The following is a 20,633-nucleotide window of genomic DNA, read 5'->3' on the forward strand; positions in this document are numbered from 1 at the left end:
ATATTTCAAAACAATCGTGTAAAGACATGCGAAAATAGATTATTCTAAATTTTATGGAGGTGAATTCAACTTCACGTTGAAATCCTAACAAAGAGTTTTATTTTCTATCACAGTCGACCCTTTTAATTTAGCTTCCTTATATGATAAATAAGTTCTAAGTGTTTGTAATTCTAAAAAATGTACATACTATCTCAAACAACGATTGATTAAAATAAAATTAACGTTTGCGTTGCAATCTTCCGCAAAACATTAATTAATCGAATAAATCGTTTTCAAATAGGCTCTGCGTGTAGATAATTGCTTAATTATAAACGGTAAGCCAGCTGTATTTAATAAACTGAGTTTCAGAAGTGTTATTAGATTAGAAAGACAGTTACGAGGTAAGCGGGGCTGTCGGAGAAAGGTAATTAAAATATCAACTTCCACTGTGTCTGTCGTCACGAGAGAAATGCCTAGCTTATTTCACTGAATAATTCAAAATAAAAATAAATGTTTCTGGCAAATTACAACTGAGTTGCTTACTTTGACCTAGTCGGGCCTACAAACTTTCATCACATACTTGTTATATACACATACAATGTTGTTATTACATTGTACTGCTACCGTCAAGCAAGAGGCAGTTCAATTCTCTATTTCCTTCGTTTTTGATGAACGAGTCTCAACACACACTGTTTAAAGTAGGTATGTTCTCAAAGAGCCTATTTATTTCTCTCCTTTCAAATGCTTTGAAACTGAAACTATATCAAAATTCAAACTCCCATCTTCATCCCATGTTCAATCTACAAAAACCTTTTGTGTAAATTAACTACCTCATTTATCCAAGGTACGCGGCGTGGTGGGTCGAGAGCCGCAGAAGAATATAATGTAGTTCATGCGATTTGTCACCATGCAATTAATTATTCTTAATTAATTAATTTCTTGGTTTAATCATAACCAATACCTTCTTTCAGATTTATTGTCCTACTGTATTTACTGAAGGCAATTTAACAGGTTCATCCGGGTTCCGTAGTCCGGTGATTCGTTGTTAACTACCTATTTATTTATTCTTATTAACTTTTTTTAAAACCTTTTTTTGGACACAATTTCCACAGAAACAGAAAACGAAACTTATATGTAAACGATTGTAAAACCTATAGATTGAAATTAAAATGTCCTAATACTTGAAGGTAACACAATCGTAACAAAACATCTATGACAAGAACGTCTATCAAAAGGTTAACTCAGGATTAAAGAAAACAGTAGAAATAAAACATGTGTGGGCGAATATTGGGTTTTTAACACGTTACTAAACAGTACCCTTTAACATAGGTTTGTGTCCTTAGGAGAAAGTTAAGCGAAAAACTAATATTTGACCTAAGAACTTTTCATCAAGAACTTTTCCTCGGTACAGTTTCCTATAGAATATTGTATGCAAGTTAATACAGTATCTGAGATTTAGATTGTAAACTAATTTTGACCAAAAAAACGTAAAAAAATTTTGATTGGAAATTTTAATCCTTTAATATGCCAATCCTTTATAAAATTTTCACTAACCTTGCAGAAAGGTAATCAACTTTACTTTTCATCAGAAGCCACTTGCGAGCGACAACAGCCAATAACGTTTAATTAAACCCTCCCTGTGACTGCCAGGCTCTCATTATCAAGCAGGTACTAATTGTTTTTATTGCTCTTCCAAGAGAAATACCCCCGCCACAGGAAACCTGTAGGATATGCGAATTTTCATTTACCTTGTAGGACTTTCATCAAATATTCCCATGAAATTGTCAGACATACTTTCTATTTGAATAACATAAATTTTAATGAGTAGTTTTACTGCTCTTAAGCAGTTCTCTTTAGAAGGCAACAAAGTGTGTTTACGGCTTCGTGGAAAATTAAACAATTTCCAAATTTAACCAAAATACATTCCTAAACTAGCAAGCTATGGGGTAATCCGATTTCAGTTTTTGATTTTTGCTACGCTGACAGTTGGACAGTTGCTCATTGTTGCAGGTTTGTAATACATCAAATATCAGTTTTAAATAGCAAAATGTTTACGAAATGGTTTGTTAACACCAATCAACATGTAAAAATTGGTCAGTAGTCTTAAAAACATATTCACATTAATGCTATGCTCTGTTCTAGAAAAATCTTTTTTCGATACAAACTTTATATGCAATTAATTTTGATATTTCTAACATTGGCCTTAGCTGCCAAGTATATTGTTTTATTAAAATGTAAATATCGTAACATAATATGGCTACAACATACCATCAAGAGATTAATAACAAATTGCAAAATACAGTAGAAGAGAAACGGATATTCGGATGAACACCATTGATCTGATACACTAAAAACTATCATACATTCTTTTTAGTTCGCGATGATGTGTCATAAGTGCGGGCACTTTGTTCCACGATCCCATTGTTGCGACGTTATTCCAGTGACCAACAAACACATGTGACTAACAATGCTAACGGGTAGCAACAATGCTAGTCTACATAAATGTTAGACTATATCATGAGTTTGTCGTTGAGCTTATTTTGTAGACATTTTCAATATAGATAGATAGTGTGTGTAAAAAATGTAGGGGAATTAAGCATGAAATGATGAAGAAGGTTTGTCAGTCCCTAAACGTAGCAAAAAAATGAAGATGATTTACAGAAAACCAATAACATTTTTTTTATAAGATGGTGAGTTACAAATTAGTCTTTTTTGTTTAACATGTTTGTTTTATTTAGGCGTATTCTATATTATTGTGGTTTAGTGTAAAAACAAAAACTCTCAATACTCTTTTAAAACATTATACGTATCCTCTATAGCAAAAAATGAAGGCAAATTTAAGACATTTGTCTTGCAAAATCCTTGAATTTTAAACTAAATTTTCCAGCCAGCCTAAAACCATACTTAAGAATATTTAAGTATGCGCACTATTTGATTACTTTTTTTAAATTATCTTAATGTTTATGCTACATTTTAATATATTTGAGTATATTTGATACATAAGAGTGAATTTAACATTGGAATTCGTTGGTTTCGATTGAAAAATAATTACAGTATATTAAACACGCATCGTAACCACTTACCCCATACAGTGCTAGGTTGCATAGGAAAATGAAACCACCTGAAATAGTTATAAGAAAGGAATTTTATTACACTAAGAGTAACAATTAAGTTTTTTTTTTCCCCTAAAATGAATAATAAATATGCAACTATTTCATACAGCATACTTAACAGACCTGTTCCCGTGGACCCGTGGCACGGAGTCCACGGGAACAGGTCTGCGAATATAAACTGCAATAGCTTAAGTAGACAAAAAGACCGTAGTATTCTCACAGCATCCTCTTCCTATTGTCAAGCCCGGGTATAATAGCTAGAATAGTATTAAGTAAATAATTTGCTATTAATCAAAATTACTATGAATCAATTCGTTTATCTATTCATATAATAAACTCTTGTAATAAAACTGAACTTGATTTACTCCAAATAAATATCCATCGGTTTGATTTAATATGCATGTCTTATGAGCAACACTACATCAGATAAGCATGCGAGTTTTGCATATCTCATAACACTAAACACAAACAAAGAATATATACAACTTTTTTAGTCAGAGTGTTTTTCCTTATGTTTAAACTAAAAACTAAAATAATGCAGAGCTACAGATACACTTTGTAGAGAAAAGTTATGATCGGAGTTGTGACTGTGGTTTGTGACACGGACAAACTTTTCCGCGATGTTTCACCAAGTAAATACATCTCTTCAACTATATACTTGTGACGAACATCACTGTGTGCTCAGAGTACTAAAATGATTAGAGTGTTACTAAAAGTTATATTTTCAGTAAAGTATCTAGTTTGTCATTTATGTTCCTTCATGTTGCGCTTCAACTTCAATTATAAACATTTTTTTTTTTTTATACTACTCACCCACTTTATAGTTTATTGAAAAGGTTTATCAGATCTTATTAACTGATCTGAGTCTTGCTTATACTTTTATTTGTAGAAGTAGTATCCACTTAAAACAGGCTACATGCCACCAAAACATTTTTTGGGTCATAGATTAAAGTACTGTTGTTGCTGCTAAAGTAGACTTTCAGGTAGCATTGAACTAGTTGGTTGGCGATTTGCAGTGGTGGATGCCAATATCAGCAGTTATTTTGGTTTTTTCAGGTGACAAAAAAAATCGGTCCGGCAGTTCCGATCTAAAGTGATCCCTAGAAACCGGGAAGTTTCTTGTAATCCAATAGAATTACACCAAACCCATATTAAAGCCTTGTTTCGTAGAATTTTAGCCTTCTGTCGCATTTCAATATTATAAATTGATGTAAATACTAGCATTCATGCGATCTGAAACGATGCGGTATGGCAACTAGTTCCGACTTACATACGAGTCATCCTCAGGCCAGTACTACTGTATATTCTTGCTTCACTTATAGGTCATACGTGTCCAATTTATTATTAATGTTGACGCCCTTCGAATGAAGCAAAATGAAATATTAGTACTGGCCTGGGCATGACTCGTATGTGAGTTAAAACTGGTTGTCATACCGCAACGTTTCAGATCACATAAAGGCAGGTTTTTACACTAATTTTGATCGTAAACTGAATCTTATTAATATGTAAGGTTCGTATTTCGAGGTGCTATATTTGTCTTGATCGGGTAAGAGTGAAGCTTCCATTCCTTAAAATATTTTCCCAGGCATCTTGATGTCGAGGGATTCGGATAGCCAAGTATACATTTTAAATTGCCAAATCAATATCGTTTGGTTGGATTATAAGCTAAACATTCCTGTTACGTCTATAATGTAGTTTTGTGATCCAAACCTAAAATGACAGGGAGGAAATAACCGACCTCTGAGAAAACCGACGTTCTTCCCAAGATTCATACACTGATGTGTAAAAGTATATCTGCCACTTATCCCCGCGTAAATGTCACTAATGTCATATGAGGTCTTTCATGAATATGGCCCATAACGACTAAACTGCATTCGAATTAAGATCTAGTCCCAATGTCTGAAATTGCTAGTTTTCACCTACTGCCCTTGAAACTATCACCAACGTTCAAGTGGGTGAGTCCATATACAATACACATAAAAAGCTAAAAACCTTACTATCAACGTATATTTCGATATTATTGGCTATCTTTGATTTTAATTTAAAACAAACGCTCTCTAAAATGTAAAAGTGAAAGTTGTTTTGAGGAATGCTAGGACGCAGAGAGAATTAATCATCTAATCGAAATCTAAGATCATGTTTACCCCTACGGTACATCGAATTACCTCAAGGCGAAATTTCGTGAGCTCTTTGAATACTACGAATACCTTCCTACTCTATAAAGAGCATTGTAAATTCACTGGCACTTGGCTCTCTGCTTTAATATGTTTATACTACTGGAATATCAAGGGAATAGCATCTCGAGTTGTTTCACATCCTCCTGCTGTGATGCAAATTAACAATTTCAGTGTGTAATTTAAAATATAATTACACAGCATTATAATATTGTTCTTACAATCAGTTTTGCTGTTACCTATCAGGATATATATGTTATTATTTTAATATTTTATTTACATTTAAAAGTGCAGTAAGAAAGAATTCGGATAGCTATAACATTTTACAAAATATAATTCACATGCAATATTTGAATCAATGAAATTCCTGGCTCTGGGTAGATAAGTGATCTAATGCAATACTAATACTGTATCTAATTTCAATTTAAGAAAGAGATAGGCAAAGTAAACCACTTGGATATTTCCAACGTGGCTGGCAATAGCCTGGTTGTTTGTCGTGGCAGATAGAAGATCTGAAATACAAACAACAGATAACGTATCGTGGAGCAGACAGTGGCAGGAACAAGACTTGACAGTGAGGCATCTGAGACCGGGAGACGTGAGTGTGCATCTCGTTGGCTTATCTAAGTGTAAACAAACCGGGAATACATAGTAGACGAACAAACTAACCGAGCATCATGTACTCGTGGGGAAAGTTCCAGTATGGACAGTAGCAACTCTAACACACTGAGAATTGTCGCTGGATCTGTAGTCGCAGCAGCTAAAGGGGTAAGTCATCTTACCTTATTTAATATTATTAAGTATTATTAATAACAACTTGTATTTCGTTGTATTTTATACAACGAACAAACTCTATGTATAACTCTATGTATTGTATTCCATACATTACTTTCTTTGTCTGGTTATAAGTCGTATAATAAAATGAGTCATCTGTAGTCGCAGCAGCTAGAGTGGTCAGTCACTTGTATTTAGTTGTATAGTTGTAAGTGATTTGAAAACTCTATGTATTGAATACCAATCATTTTTTTGTCTGGTCATAAGTCGTATAACACGAATCATCTGTAGTCGCAGCAGCTAGAGTGGTCAGTCACTTGTATGTTGTTGTATTGTTGTAAGTCAGCTGACAACTCTATGTATTGTATACCAATCATTTCTTTTTTTGTATGGCTATAAGTCGTATAACACGAATCATTTATAGTCGCAGCTGGTAGAGCGGTCAGTCACTTGTTGTACTTGTTGTTGTGTTGTGTCGCTTGTTGTGTTGTGTTGCGGTGTGTGTCACGTTGTATTGTTATAAGTCAGCTGGTAACACCAATTGTGTATAAACTTAATACAAAATTGGGGTTTCTCTGTAACGTCCCTTTTTCAGCCGTCCTACCTAACCAAACCTTACGATTGAAGTGTCATTAATTTAAAATTTATGAGTCCCCAGGTACTAACGGTTTAAATGTGAATTGTAATCCAACATACATATGTTCCTTTAGCCACTGTCAGATTGTAAACAAAAGACTAAACAAATTGATGAAAATGTATTTTAAACAGCCAACAACAACTGTGGCCTGATTGAGGTAGATAAATTACTCTTTATAGTATAGCTCTAAAATATATTGTAAAATACTAGTTCTACTTAACATAATAACGTTTAGTGAGCAGAAGGATTTTCATGTTATACGAAAAGTGTGAGAGCCATAGCTTCTCTAGATCTATAGCCGCTGCAGATAGATGAGAGAGTAACACTTATATTGTTGTATCGTTGTAACATGTTGTTTCTGTTTCTTGATTGTCGTGTTTTCTTTGAGACGACAAACTTTGTAATGTGTTAATACTGATGACATGTTTCTTGTGTATATAAAGAATGGCCTTAATAGACGTAGTTAGTAGTCTGTATTATAGACAATACCGTAAGGGCGGGTTTCTGATTCAGGTATTACTAGTCTAATAAGCTAATGTTCATTTTATTATTGGACAGAGAAAAATATCTTTCTGATAAGAGTACTTATTACTAAGTCAGTGACTAAATTTAGTCAACAACTAATTTTTAAGCCTAGACTAAAGGAATTATGCTTAGTCCACGAGTTAACACATGCTAGATTTTAATCCGCAACAGTTAGAGATTTAATCCGAATTAAATATTACACCAGCTATTTATGAATAGATTAATTATTTAAGAAAATCCCAGTACCAGTACAAAAAAAAATAATTTACTAATGAGGCATCGTTTAGTTGTTTACAAAGAAGTGACATCGATATAATTTTTGAAAGTAAATAAATGTGTAAGAAGCTAAGACGTATAAAAAAGTTTAATATAAGCGTATAAGAAACTTCAGGAGCGTAAACTTGGTTGAATCATAAATCTTTACTCTTGGCTGGTTTTATGGCCATCTCAGGGGTTCTCCTATCGGTTCTATAGCGTACTTTGGTTGCAGCAGGTTTGATTCATTTGTATATATGCTGTGGTTTATTGGAGAATTTATTTCATCCATATTGTTCAGTGTAATTGTTGGCCATAACTTAATTAATAATTAGAAAAGACTACCTGAGTTATATATAATGTGTAATACTTTTTAACATGATAGAATAATGTGACAACAAAATTTCTAGTTTTATAGCATGTTTAGGTATTGTAACGTGATTGTAACACGATCTTGTGTTGTCAAATACAAAGGACATTAGAAACTAACTAGAAGTTAACTGTTAACACTTTATTTTTTACTCGATAAGTGGTCTCCTAAGAAACTAATCTTAAGTAGCACACCCTAAATGGGAATCCATTAAGAATTGTACCCTAAGTCATTATACTGGAATATTCCTACAAACAGGTGTGCTAGCCAATCTAATAAATACAGTAGTTGCGTCAGTTATGTTGTTGAAATAACTAAAAAGCTTTTTTTTATATCATAAGAAGATTTTATATGTATTAAACTGTTTATGTCTCTAAACCAGCGTTGATATGTGAGCAATATAGTGTCAACATTATCAAAGAATCTAATTTCTATGGAAGTACTGTTGTCACTTTGAGTTGGTTAATATATTTGCATATAGTATTATTCAATAGTATTATTAATACAAATCTATAGTATTAGTATGTTCAATATTATTAAATTTTGGATTCTTTTTACTACCAACCAACCATCAAAAATGTTGATGAATCAGGTTTAATCTTTCCATCTTACTTCTGTGTTTGTGTACAAGCTCTAGCCCTGTTAAATTTATCCCAGGAAAAGACAAACATACTCAAGAATTCCGTTTAACGCTTCGTTTCTCCCTCCCTTTACGGTATAAGCTGTTGCTAGGAGCGGGAAACTCCTAAAAGAAAGCTTTTGGAATGTTATTGTAGAGCTACAAATGTGTTTGTGGAGATGTTTTGTCTCTTTATACATAGGTTAGCGCATCCGGATTTGCCTTGCAAATAACCTAAATGGGCTCCTGTAGGAAAACTGAGACAATGTCCCATTCAAAGATTTGCATAAGGAAAATTTTTTCATTTGAATAATATAATCCTTATTGTATAAATAAACACAATTTATTGTATTTCACTTCTAAATAGTATAAAGTATATTCATATTACTTAGCTTTACGATGATTAGGTATGTTTTATTTTATAAAGTTAAACATAAGTATTTTAAGTAATATAGCGTTACTTAAATTTGAAAATAATATTATCCTAGTCACTAAAACAAGTTATGTAAATATTCGTATCCAATATTAAATGATCTATATTGGTATATTTACGTAATCTTAACAGCGTTACATAGTTTCAAACCCAACATAATTCTTTTTTTATAAATATGTTAACATATTATGCAGAGTTGCAATATAGTCCTTTTGAATTGATTGAGACCTAACGTAACGTACCATTATTTACCTGATTTATTTCAATGGGGAGTCTATATCTATTTATATGTTTATGACAAAAATAAATGTTTAAAACCCTTTATTGCAGCTTAATATTAGGGAAAAATATCCAAACTTAGGTAAACTCTGTGTTCATTTATGGAAGCAATGATCTAAAAGCAAGATTGATAAAATCCATCCGACATCTGAAAATTTAAGCCCTTGAGTGAAATATAAAAGTTAAAAGAGATAGGGTAAACAAACAAAAGTTTCTTCTCTGCTTGATATAAGAATCTCAAAACACAATCATAAAACTTGGGTTCCGTCTCAGAATGACAAATAGGTTTTTCCTCGGCCTCTGGGATATCACATATTAGGAAACAGTGTGAATGGGCACCTGTTTACAAATGTTGAATGGGGGTTGGAAAAACTCTGTTCGTAGATTAGACATTTTATAACTAGAGAGAAATTAGTAGCCCTAACCCGTCGTAGGCAGAAACTTGGATTTTACATTGATTTAAAAAAGGAATAGCCTATGTATCAAGAATTATGTTTACAGCTAATAATAAAGCGTTGCCAAAATTAAGGCAAAATAAAGTAAAAATAAAACAGTGCAGTCACACTACCACATAGAAATTATGACTGATTTATAAATGTAATGACTGATTTTTCCTTCTTCTAATGAACAGCTATACATTAAACGCTACTAAGTTACATATTCTTTTTTTAGATTTTTTAAATAGTTTTAAACCCCCTATCCTGTGAATTTGTTGACATACCTGAACTTTTTTTATAACCCACTTTAAAACTTACTATTAACTTTTAATAAAAATGTTTAATGCATGGTTTGATTTTCTAATAGTTTTGTTTGCTTCTTTATTTATTTGGCCTAAATCCTTCAAAATTAGGCTACACAAGCTTCAATAATTACCGTACTCGTACTGTTCAATGGTAAAATGTGAGGAGCGAGTTGGCCTAGTGGTAAAACACGGACTTCTGTCCCACAAGTCCCGGATTCAAGTCCCGCCAATTGCCAATATACAGGGTGGGGCAGCATAACTTCCTTTTTTCAAAGCTTAATAAAACGCATTGTATGAGTCAGACAAACTTGATTTGGTTTTTACAATGTAAAAACATTCCTAAAGTTTTGTTTTACGTAGTTGTGAAGAGTAAATCATGCAGGTAACATTCCCCATTCTAGATACATTGAATGTACCGATTTGTGGTGTTTGTCCTTACCCTTTCAAGCATAGAAGGTGTTATGTTGGCAATTTCTTCCTGGATCTTGTTTTTTTATCTTGAAGGGTCCTTAACATAACCGCGGGACTTCAGAAAACTCCATGAAAAAAATGCAAGGGGACAAATTGGGAGATTGAGCCGGCCATTGCAAATCACCCCTCATTGAAATAAGGCGTTTTTGACAGTTCCTGCACAATCGCCATCTTGTATGGATGGAAATGTAGGTCATCATGGCAAACTCTCGTTACAAAACGATTGGAAAAACCAAAAAAAGTCCAAGGGCAGACGTATGATTGAGCACTGGACGCTTTGTGACCGCAACATTAAAGCTCTCACTGCATCAATGTTCTCAGATGATCTAATGGTCCGTGGGACCCCAGTTTTTCGTTTTGTTGCACTTGCAGTTTGTACAAACGTATTGAACCACAAAACAATTGATTTCCGGTCCGGAAAAGGGGCCAACAGGGCTAAATTAAACCGAATCCGAAAGGCGCGCTAAACTGCGATCACTGAACATCCACTGGAAAAGTAGGCCTCAACGGCAAACGCACACTCTTCACTGTCCCAAGGCATAATGGCGACTAAACTGTGCAAGGACAAAACTTTATAACCTCCTCTCTCGAACGAGACTGCTAGCTCTTCGCTATGACATGAACAAACAAAATGGCGCAAATTTAAAAAAGGAAGTTATGCTGCCCCACCCTGTATGTTATCCAAGTTAAAATGACGCAACCTCTAGGCCTAGCCTGAAGTAATGTGAAAAACAATCCTGGGCAGGAGAATGTTTTAAATGGAGCACTTGATTTAATTCACATAATTGCGTTAAACATTGTGTTTCCAGCTGTGAGGACAAAGCATATTAAGCTTATGATACTTATCTTCTTATATGTAATAAGCTACTATTTGTGGACTGTGAGAACACTTGTTGAATTATTCCACTGTATATAATTCAAATGTAACTTTATCCAATCTAAAATTAGTAAAATTAATCATGTTTGTATCTTTGTAATATTTTATTTAACGAATTACCTTTTGTATTAAAAACTTGTAAGTGTTATAAAATAGTTTAAAAACATTTGTTTAGTTTGTTTGAATTTGTATTTTATTTCAAATAAATTGTGTATATTAGGTGATAAAATGTCTAAGACCTTTTCGTTTTTAAATGTTGAAATTAATATATTTTCCTTGCCAAGCCTTACTACTCCACTGACCTTGACATGCAACGTCAAGGTTAAACAAGCTTTATTTTAACCCTTTATGATTGCTATACATTGATGTTCTAAATGTTCAATTCCTTGATGACATTGAAGCCCCGATGTAGTATCTATTACTTATTTAATACGCAAGCAGATTTTTTGTGACAATTACTCCTCCGAAACTACTGAACCGATTGTCATGTTTTTGGTGTCATTGGAAAGAACGTAACGTGAAGTTGTGCAGGAAACTTTCTTTTTAGGGAAATAATGAGTGAGGGAGGCCATGGAACCCTTCAAAGTTTCGTATTTCTCCGTAAGATTAACATTGGAAACAAAAATTGTTATGAAACTCCAGCTGTTGTCACAAATCAAAAGTGAGAAGAAGAGCATATGTTAATTGTAAACAGTCAATAAGTTTGCTAATTTAACAGTTTGCTACAAACTTGCTGACTTGGTTGAGATTCATTTAAAAAAAACGCCTGTAATACTTAGCAATTGCTCGAATTCGAGCAACAGGGACACTAGTATTATTAAGATACCGTAATAGAGTATTAGGGATAAATACATACATTCACTGTAAATATAATAATAGCCTACATTGGTAATTGACCAATTGAGTTCACAAACGAAAAGTGAAATCATTAATTATACTGGTACAGAAAATCTTGTACTACAGTATAACAGAAACTTAAAGTGTAGTAAAACATTTTAAGTTTACAAGATGAAAATGCTGAAAGAAGTAAATCTCGACAAGCGCTGGTATATTGTAGTAAGAGTGAACGACAGTTGTAACAATACTCTCACAACTTGGACGATATATCTTGGGCGACGAATGTACAAACTACCATTCTTGAGCTCTGTCTTCCCAACTCTGAACGAACTATGTTGTTTTGTGTTCTAGTTAAATAACGTAAGATCGGAGGAATTATTGACCAAGTTACGTAATAACGTCCAGTCTGGAGCAGGTGCATTATTCCTATCTGGACCACTTACTCGGCCTTCCTTGTGTGGTTCACATAATACTTATCTACTTATCAGGTCATTTAATACTTATCTATTTGCAATCGTATTACAATATAAAAGGGTTCCATACAATGTCCAAATGAGTTCTATAACTTTGTCATTTCATTTATCAATACATTTTATCAACTTATTAAATGCGATCAATGTGCAATGCGTTTACTTCCCTTTAATAGTGAAATCAAATTGAAAAAAAAAACCAAACCTTGAAAACAAAGCGGTTAGTGATTAAAAAATAAGCCACTTTATCGTTAGGGCTGTTTCCCTTCGTTTTGGGGATTTTATTTTATTTTAATTATCATTTAGATAAGAAATGTACAGTAAAAATGTTGGTCTACAGGAAAGATTGCTGCATTGAAGAAAACGCTTGCTCTTATATCTTTCTACGCTACAGCCTAACAAACATGACTATATCGCTTTTAGTAGGGTAGATGTTTTTTTTTTTTTTTGTTTTAGCGAATTTCCCATATAGGGAATAAGCTATTACCGTAGGTCTCATGGTAAGACCTAGACCCGGGACCGATTTACTTTTTCGTTTTGAGGTCCCCAGAGGCCAAAAACACCATCCGTTCAAATTCATATATATATATATATATTAGTAGATAGTAATGTACCAATCCTAGCGCAAAAAAGTACGAGTTCAGAAAACCAATGTAAAATCTCTGTTTTTGACAGAAAGAAATTGTTTGTTCTATTAATTAAAATATATTTAATCTTTCTTTAAAATCCATTGAAGTTTTGTTGAATTTGCATTTATTTATTAATAAAATTTACCAAAAAAGGAAGACTTTAATAATTTAATGAAATTTGTTGTTTTTCAATACTAATATGTTTAATTTTTGCCTCTTTTAGGCCAATTTCTAACATTTTCATATTTTTCTAGAAAAAGTATACAATTTTGATGAAATTTTCATGAATATGTCTATATTTTACATAAAATTGACTACAAACTGAAATGTTTTTAAAAACAAGTAAAATTTTAAAATTTTTTATTCAAATATTCTAAATATTTTATTTAAATTATTGTTTTTGTAAATAATATTTTTCCTATTTGAGTTATTCAAAATTTATTAAAAGTATTGAATTTCTCAGAAAATTCTAATGATATTTGATGTATTACAAGTCCATATTTTATTTTAAATAATTTTAAACTTAAACATGAAATGTTATCAAAAATGATAATCTTAAGATAAGAAGATAAGTATTGATTTAAATTAAAAATAAATGTCACCAATGAAAAGCTTGTTAAAAATTAGTGCTATTTCATATATTATACATTTCTGTATGATTAAAGATAATGTAAAAATCAACAAAAACAAATTGTGTTGTAAATATAATCTTATTGAAGGAATATTAGTCTATGGCCTAATTTGTTTGATTGATCTTTTGATGAAAATAAGTGATTGAATAAAATAATAACCAGTTGAATGTTAGTAAATTGCAGTGTGGATTAAAATAATTATTTTGATTTATCTAAACTAATCGAAAAGTATTTTATAATTAATGCTTAAAATGTATAATCAATGGTTAAATAGTTAGCTAATGAAACTAGCCGATTGAACAAAAAAAAGTGTCAAGTTAGCAAAAATCTCGTCATTAGCTATCATAATGGGTGTGGCTCTGTCGACTGGCTGATTTTCTATGTATATTCTCATTTTGTTTTATGAAGAAATATTTAAAATAAGAGTTTATTGATGGTAAAAGTTTATTATTTATTGATTGAAGATGAAGTATAAAGAAGATTAACTATGAAAATTGTGAAACTATCGTGTTGTGAAGTGAAATGTGTTTGAAGTGTTCATCACCATATTTGGATTGTTCAAGTGTTTTAACTAATATTTTAATAAGTAAAAGTGATTTATTGAACTATTTATAGACTATTTTTATTGTTTGTAATCATAACTTGTTTATAAAACAATCAGAATTTTCAAGGTCAAGTGATTGCTGCTTTGTTTGATAGTTTTTTGCCAAACCATATGACATTCAAGGACAGTGTGCTTCTAAAGCACGCTTTGATAAATCTGAATTGTACAGTAAATATTTTGTGTAGAAAAATTTAAGTGACTGTGCTGTTTTATTTGACAGTTTTTTTGCTAAACCAAATGATGTTCAACGAAAGCGTGCATTGCATGCACGCTTTGATAAATCTGAAATGTTTAGTAAATATTATTTGTTTATGTTTGTGTGAGTTATTTTGAATTCCTATTCAGTAATTTAACTGTTAATATCGAATGTTTCAACTTATTATTCGATTGTTAGTATCGAATGAAATTATTTGAAATATATTGTATGTTATAACTTGAGTGTTTTTAAACCAATCTTAACCAAATTTGAAACATACACTCATTGAATATTGAAGAATGTTTTTGACTTATGTTAAGGGTAGTTTCATCCCTTATTTTGTATTTTATTTATAAAAATGTAAAAAATTATTGAATAATTCTAAAACTTAAAAATTATGAAAAATTATGTTTAAAATCAATGTTTTTACTAAAATTTTCCAATTTAGGGTGAACTACCCTTAAACTAAAAACCTTAATAACTTCTTTGTTTTTAAAGATATTTTCATGAAATTTGGTATGATATATCTATAAGGTAAGTACAAATTTATTAAATAATAAAATTTAAAATATTTATTTCTTGTGACCTTGAAAATCAAAAATTTTATTTATTAATATTTTTTTATGAAACAAATTTTAAATTAACAATAGTAGTCTCATTGTTCATAAAATATAATAATATTTTGAAAAATATGTCAAAAAGTAGTAAATAAATGGTGGTTTTATAATAATTTTATTTTATTTCAGTTATATCATTTTTAATCACATTATACTCTAATAATCTTTCAGACACAACAACCACATAGCAATTAGTTTTACTAGCAACAGTTATATCATAATCAAAATCCATATTTATAATAATATTATTCTTTGAACCAGAAATATTAACAGGAGTTTTTGTTGTATCAATCACATACAATGGTCTATTTTCAATGAATTCTGTTGGATCATAATACATTTCACTATTGTTATAATAAACCTTTTTATAATCTTGATACATTTGATATACAATTCTAAATTTTCCATTATTTATATCTAGATTCATTAATTCATCAGGATAATAGTGACTATTTAATTTTACTCTAATATTTTTAATATACATACTATCAAATTTTGAAGTGTCATATAATTGATCATTAGTTCTACCTTTTTGAAAACCAATTATTATAAATTTTGGATGATAGATGTTTCGATAAATATTTGTTATATCAAAACTAACTGTTTTTCCAGTTATTGTCTTTTGTTCAATACATTGCCAATGATTAAAGTGAAATAGTATTTTTTCTTTTTTAGTTATTTCATTAATATATTGAATTTTACTTGTAGTTTTATACTCAATTATTGGAACTCTAATAAAAAAGTCATCAATAATTATTTTTCCAGCACTTGGTAATGTAGTATCATCAAAAGTTCCATCAACTTTTTTAGTTTTCCATCTAAAAATAGCATCATTATCTTCAGATCTAACAAAACATATATTGAATCCTCCTTTGTATATTGGAACATTAACATTTTCAAAGAAACCTAATCCAAAATGTGATAGATTACCCACAGCTTCAAATGTTTTTTTGAAATCTGATTGAAATCCATTACAAATGTTGGATACTGCTTCTGTTTTTGAATAAGTAACAGTACCTTTTATTGTACTCAATTGTCCAGGATATTCAATTTCCTCAATTAATTTATTATGTTTTCTAATTTCAATTTTTGAAAATAAGAATGGTATAAAATTATTAATCAACTTTACATTATCTGTAGCACTATAGTCTTTATCATCAGATTTTTTTAATGATCCTGAAATATAAAATTGAAACTTAGATGAACAAAATCCATCACCAAAATCAATATTAAATTCAGTTTTTTTGTTTGGTTCATTCAAATGTAGTTTAGATAAAGGATAAAAATTTTTATATTCAGCTCTTTCAATTTCATAAGTATAAGCCATTTATTAAGGAAAAATTTATGAAAAAATATGGAAAGAAAAAGGTTTTTTAAAACAAGTAAAATTTTATTAATTTTGAATTTTAATCAACTGAAATCTATTTAATCAACTGAAAAATGTTTAATCAACAGTATCATAATCATTTTTATCTTTAAAATATTGAATTTCTTTAACATTATCAACACTAAATTTAGCAGATAAGTTTTGGTTTTCAATAAGTAATTCCCAATCCAACATATATTTGTATTCTTCAATAAAGTTTTGAGATAATGTTTGGTATTTACAAATCAAATCAATATGATCTTTTAACTGATAATTTATGTATTCAGTAATAATCTTTTCATTCAAAATTTGATATTTAGCAATTTTTTCCCAATTCAATTTATTTTGAAACAATCTAATCATCTCATCATTCAATTCATATTTTTCTGAAATAATATCCCAATCTTCATTGGTTAATAGAAATTGGTTTCTGATAATGAAATAATCAAATGAATTATATAGAGCCATTTATTAGGAGGAAATTTTTGTAAAACTACTTTTCTTTGAATTACATATACAACATTTTGCTTTAACCATATTTTTATTTTTTAATTTTATTGTTTGAATGTCTTTAGAATTGGTTTTTTGTTTACATTTAAGACAGTAAATAAACTCCATTTATATAGTAAAAATTATTGATCTTCTTGGTTTTCTGTATTAAGTTTATCTTCTAATATTTGTGCTAATCCAGCAGTTACTAATCTTATTTTTTCAGCAAGTTTATCTTCAAGTTGTTTTTCTAAATCTTTAACATAAATTTTTAGATTAAATAATGAATTAACCAATTCATTTAAATCCTGTTTAGTTTTTGAATGATCATTACCAACCTTAATAATAGAATTTAAAACTTCATTTAACTCAGATTTTATGACAACATCATAGTCGTTAATGCTTGGTTTTACATTAACAATCCTTCTAGAATTAATACTTAAATAATTTTTGGATAGACTAATAGCATTAACCAAATTATTAGTTTTCTTAATATGGTTTTTTAAATCCTTATTAATATCATTAAAAATGGAATTTAATTTTGAATTAATATAATCATTTTTTACTTCAATTAAATCTTTTTTCTGTCTACCAAATAGATCAAATATATTTAATGAATCCATATTTATTAAGAATTAATTTATTGATTATGTTATCAAATCTTATATTTTTATTCAACTCATTTAATACAAAAACACACAAATGACCACATATAGGTGGATCATTATAATTTTGAATTTGTGAATCATTAAAAAATATATTGTCTTTTCCTAAATATTTAACAATTTCCTTAAAAGGTTTATTAACAATTTTTCCATAAGAATCAAAGTAATATTTAATTTTATCTTTTTTATAATAACATATCCAATGAGTTCCATTACCAGAAAAAGAATCTAAATTGACTACACCACATTCAAATTTATTAACAGTTTTTGGAAGCATATCTCTCATAAAAACACCTCTAAAATTCTTAATATTTTGACATAATTTTTCTAAATCAGCTAAAGTCAATGGGTTGAAATTTTTTTCTTAACATATTTTAATGTTTTTTCATCTAATCCAGATCCTTTTACATTAGCTAATTCTTGATCTAACCAATTTATAAATTCTCTAAATTTTGGAATAACATTGTCTTTTACTACTTTAGCTCCTCTTCTAACTTTTGGTGTTAAACTATTTATGCCAGGAATATAATCAGCAACATTTAATATTTCATTTAATAAACCACCATCTTTTATTTGTTTAAGTTGATTATAAGAAAATTCAAGTCTTAATCCAGTATTTAATTTTTTATGTTTTTCTAATTTATTCAATTGTCTTTTAGTTAATAATAATACATCATTACCATTTTTAAATTGATCTATTTCAAATTGTATAGTCAAATTTTTATTTTTCTTAAAAGCAGATTTAATTTTAGATTTTTGATAATCAGTTAAATTTACCTTAACTTTCTCCATTTATATAGGTTAAAATTTTAATCCTATTTCTAATCCCATTCCAAATTTTCTTTTTAACCACATAGCACCTGATGTTGGTAAAGCAACTAATCTTTCACCTATATCATGATCACTAGATGTTGCTATATCCCATGCTTTATCTTGTAATATTTTATCAGCAATATCATTTCTAGATTCTGTATCTTTATGATCTCTATAAAATATATCATGTTCTTTAGCAGCTTTATCTAAATCATTTATTCCAGGATCACCTCTTTTTAATCTTTTTTGTAGCTTAGTTCCAGGTCCTAGATATTGAAAACCAGGTACATGCAATTCAAATGGTAAATTATTTATAAAATCATTTAATAATCCTGAACCTATAATTGGTGATGTTATAGTTGGTAATATTCTTTTTAAATATTTTATACCATCAGGTTTTTCAATTAATTCATCTAATTTGTTTGAAATAAAATCTTTAATAGCCCTTTTTTCATTGATAAAGTTATTATTTCCAGCTTTTTCTTGAGCATATATATAATTGATTATACTTTCTAATTTGTTTAAATCATCAATATATCTGTATTCAATTTTATTTTCTGAATATTTTCTTATACCAGATCCTTCAATATTTCCTTTAGAATCCCAAATAAATTTAATCAAATTCATATATTTATTACCTTTACTTGATTTTGGTTTTCTAGTACTTGGATCATTATTTTTATAAATTGAATCTGTTTCCCATAAAATTTTTGAGTAGGCTAATTATTTAAATCATCTTGACTATATAAATTATCATCTGGTTTGTCTTTATATGTCAATAATCTCCATAAACCTTGAGTGCCAGTATATGTTTTACCATTAACAAGTAAATCATCATTATCAATTACTGTTATTTTATCACCAATCATAAATGATTTTTTATGTTTATCCCAATACAAACCAAATTTATCATCTTTTGCTCTAGGTAAATATTTTTGTGCAATTGGACCAATGATTTTATTTAATATTTGAGGTGAAACAATATTTGGATCTATAAATGTTGATTCTTCTTCAATAATTTGTTCTCTTATTGGTCTAAATGGAGTACTTGAAGGTAACATAAATTCTTCTTCAGATTGTGGAATTGATATGTTTGCAAATTGATTAACAATAGGTACTAAATCCATTAAATTTTTATTTTCATTTAAAACATCACCAATTTTATTTTCTACTTTACCAATTGCAGATGTTATTGGTTCATATGCTTTTTGTTTAATTTGTTCATAATTTTCATCAATTTTAATCTGATTTTTAAATTCTTTTATTAATTTTTTTTCAATTTCATCTAACTTTTTAGCTTTGTCAACAGTTATGTTATCCATTTATTAAAAGAAAAAATATGTTAACATAAACATAAATGATGTTAACATAAACATAAACCATGTTAACATAAACATAAACTATGTCGATTAAGCACAATCAACACTACACTAATGATTAATATAAATAAAACAAAAATAATAAGTAAATCTAAAATTAAACACAAACACATCACTTTTTATTTTCTGTAAATTTAATAAGAAAAATAAACACTAAAGATAAGGCAAATATTATTATAACAAATACTTTATCAACAATTAAATCAAGCATACACCACATTTATTTAGAAGAAAATTTTATATTAGAAAACTTATTCATATATTTTCCTTCATTTGTTTTTAATATCAAATTCATAGTTAAAAATCCATAATTTTCTTTCCAACAATCATTACAAATATCCTTAAATTCATTAAATGACATATCAGAACCTACAAAATGATCAAAAATTTGTTTTACATAATGATTATTTTGCTTAAAAATACATAACATATTTAAATTATTCCTTATTAATTTAATGTCAACTTTTGAATAACATTGTGAAAGATAAATACATGATATGTTTTTATGTCTACCCATTACAAAATACTCTTTTATTTTATCTTGATTTTCTAAAATACAATCATCAAAAACAATTAATGAATTTGGTTTACAATCATTTAATGAAATTATATCTTTACATGAACCAAAAAAATTTGCAACTTTTTTGTTAATGTTCATTTCAATATTTTTAAATCTATGTTGTAGTTT

General features: G+C 29.3%; 1 protein-coding gene across 1 annotated transcript in view; it reads left to right on the forward strand.

Annotated features, from left to right (window-relative positions):
• Positions 1-5,830: 5,830 nt before the first annotated feature.
• The window catches only part of LOC128982945 (uncharacterized), a 42,214-nt gene continuing 27,411 nt past the window's right edge, over positions 5,831-20,633 (forward strand). The window contains exon 1 of the mRNA XM_054402041.1: positions 5,831-6,034. Within this exon, the coding sequence (XP_054258016.1) occupies positions 5,969-6,034 (66 nt within the window). The 5' untranslated portion in view covers positions 5,831-5,968. The remainder of the gene's footprint in view (positions 6,035-20,633) is intronic.

The sequence above is a fragment of the Macrosteles quadrilineatus genome, unplaced genomic scaffold (assembly GCF_028750875.1).
Source record: "Macrosteles quadrilineatus isolate MER2022 unplaced genomic scaffold, UCM_ALF_1.0 Scaffold_1__1_contigs__length_201487025, whole genome shotgun sequence".
NCBI classification, from domain to species: Eukaryota; Metazoa; Arthropoda; class Insecta; order Hemiptera; family Cicadellidae; genus Macrosteles; species Macrosteles quadrilineatus.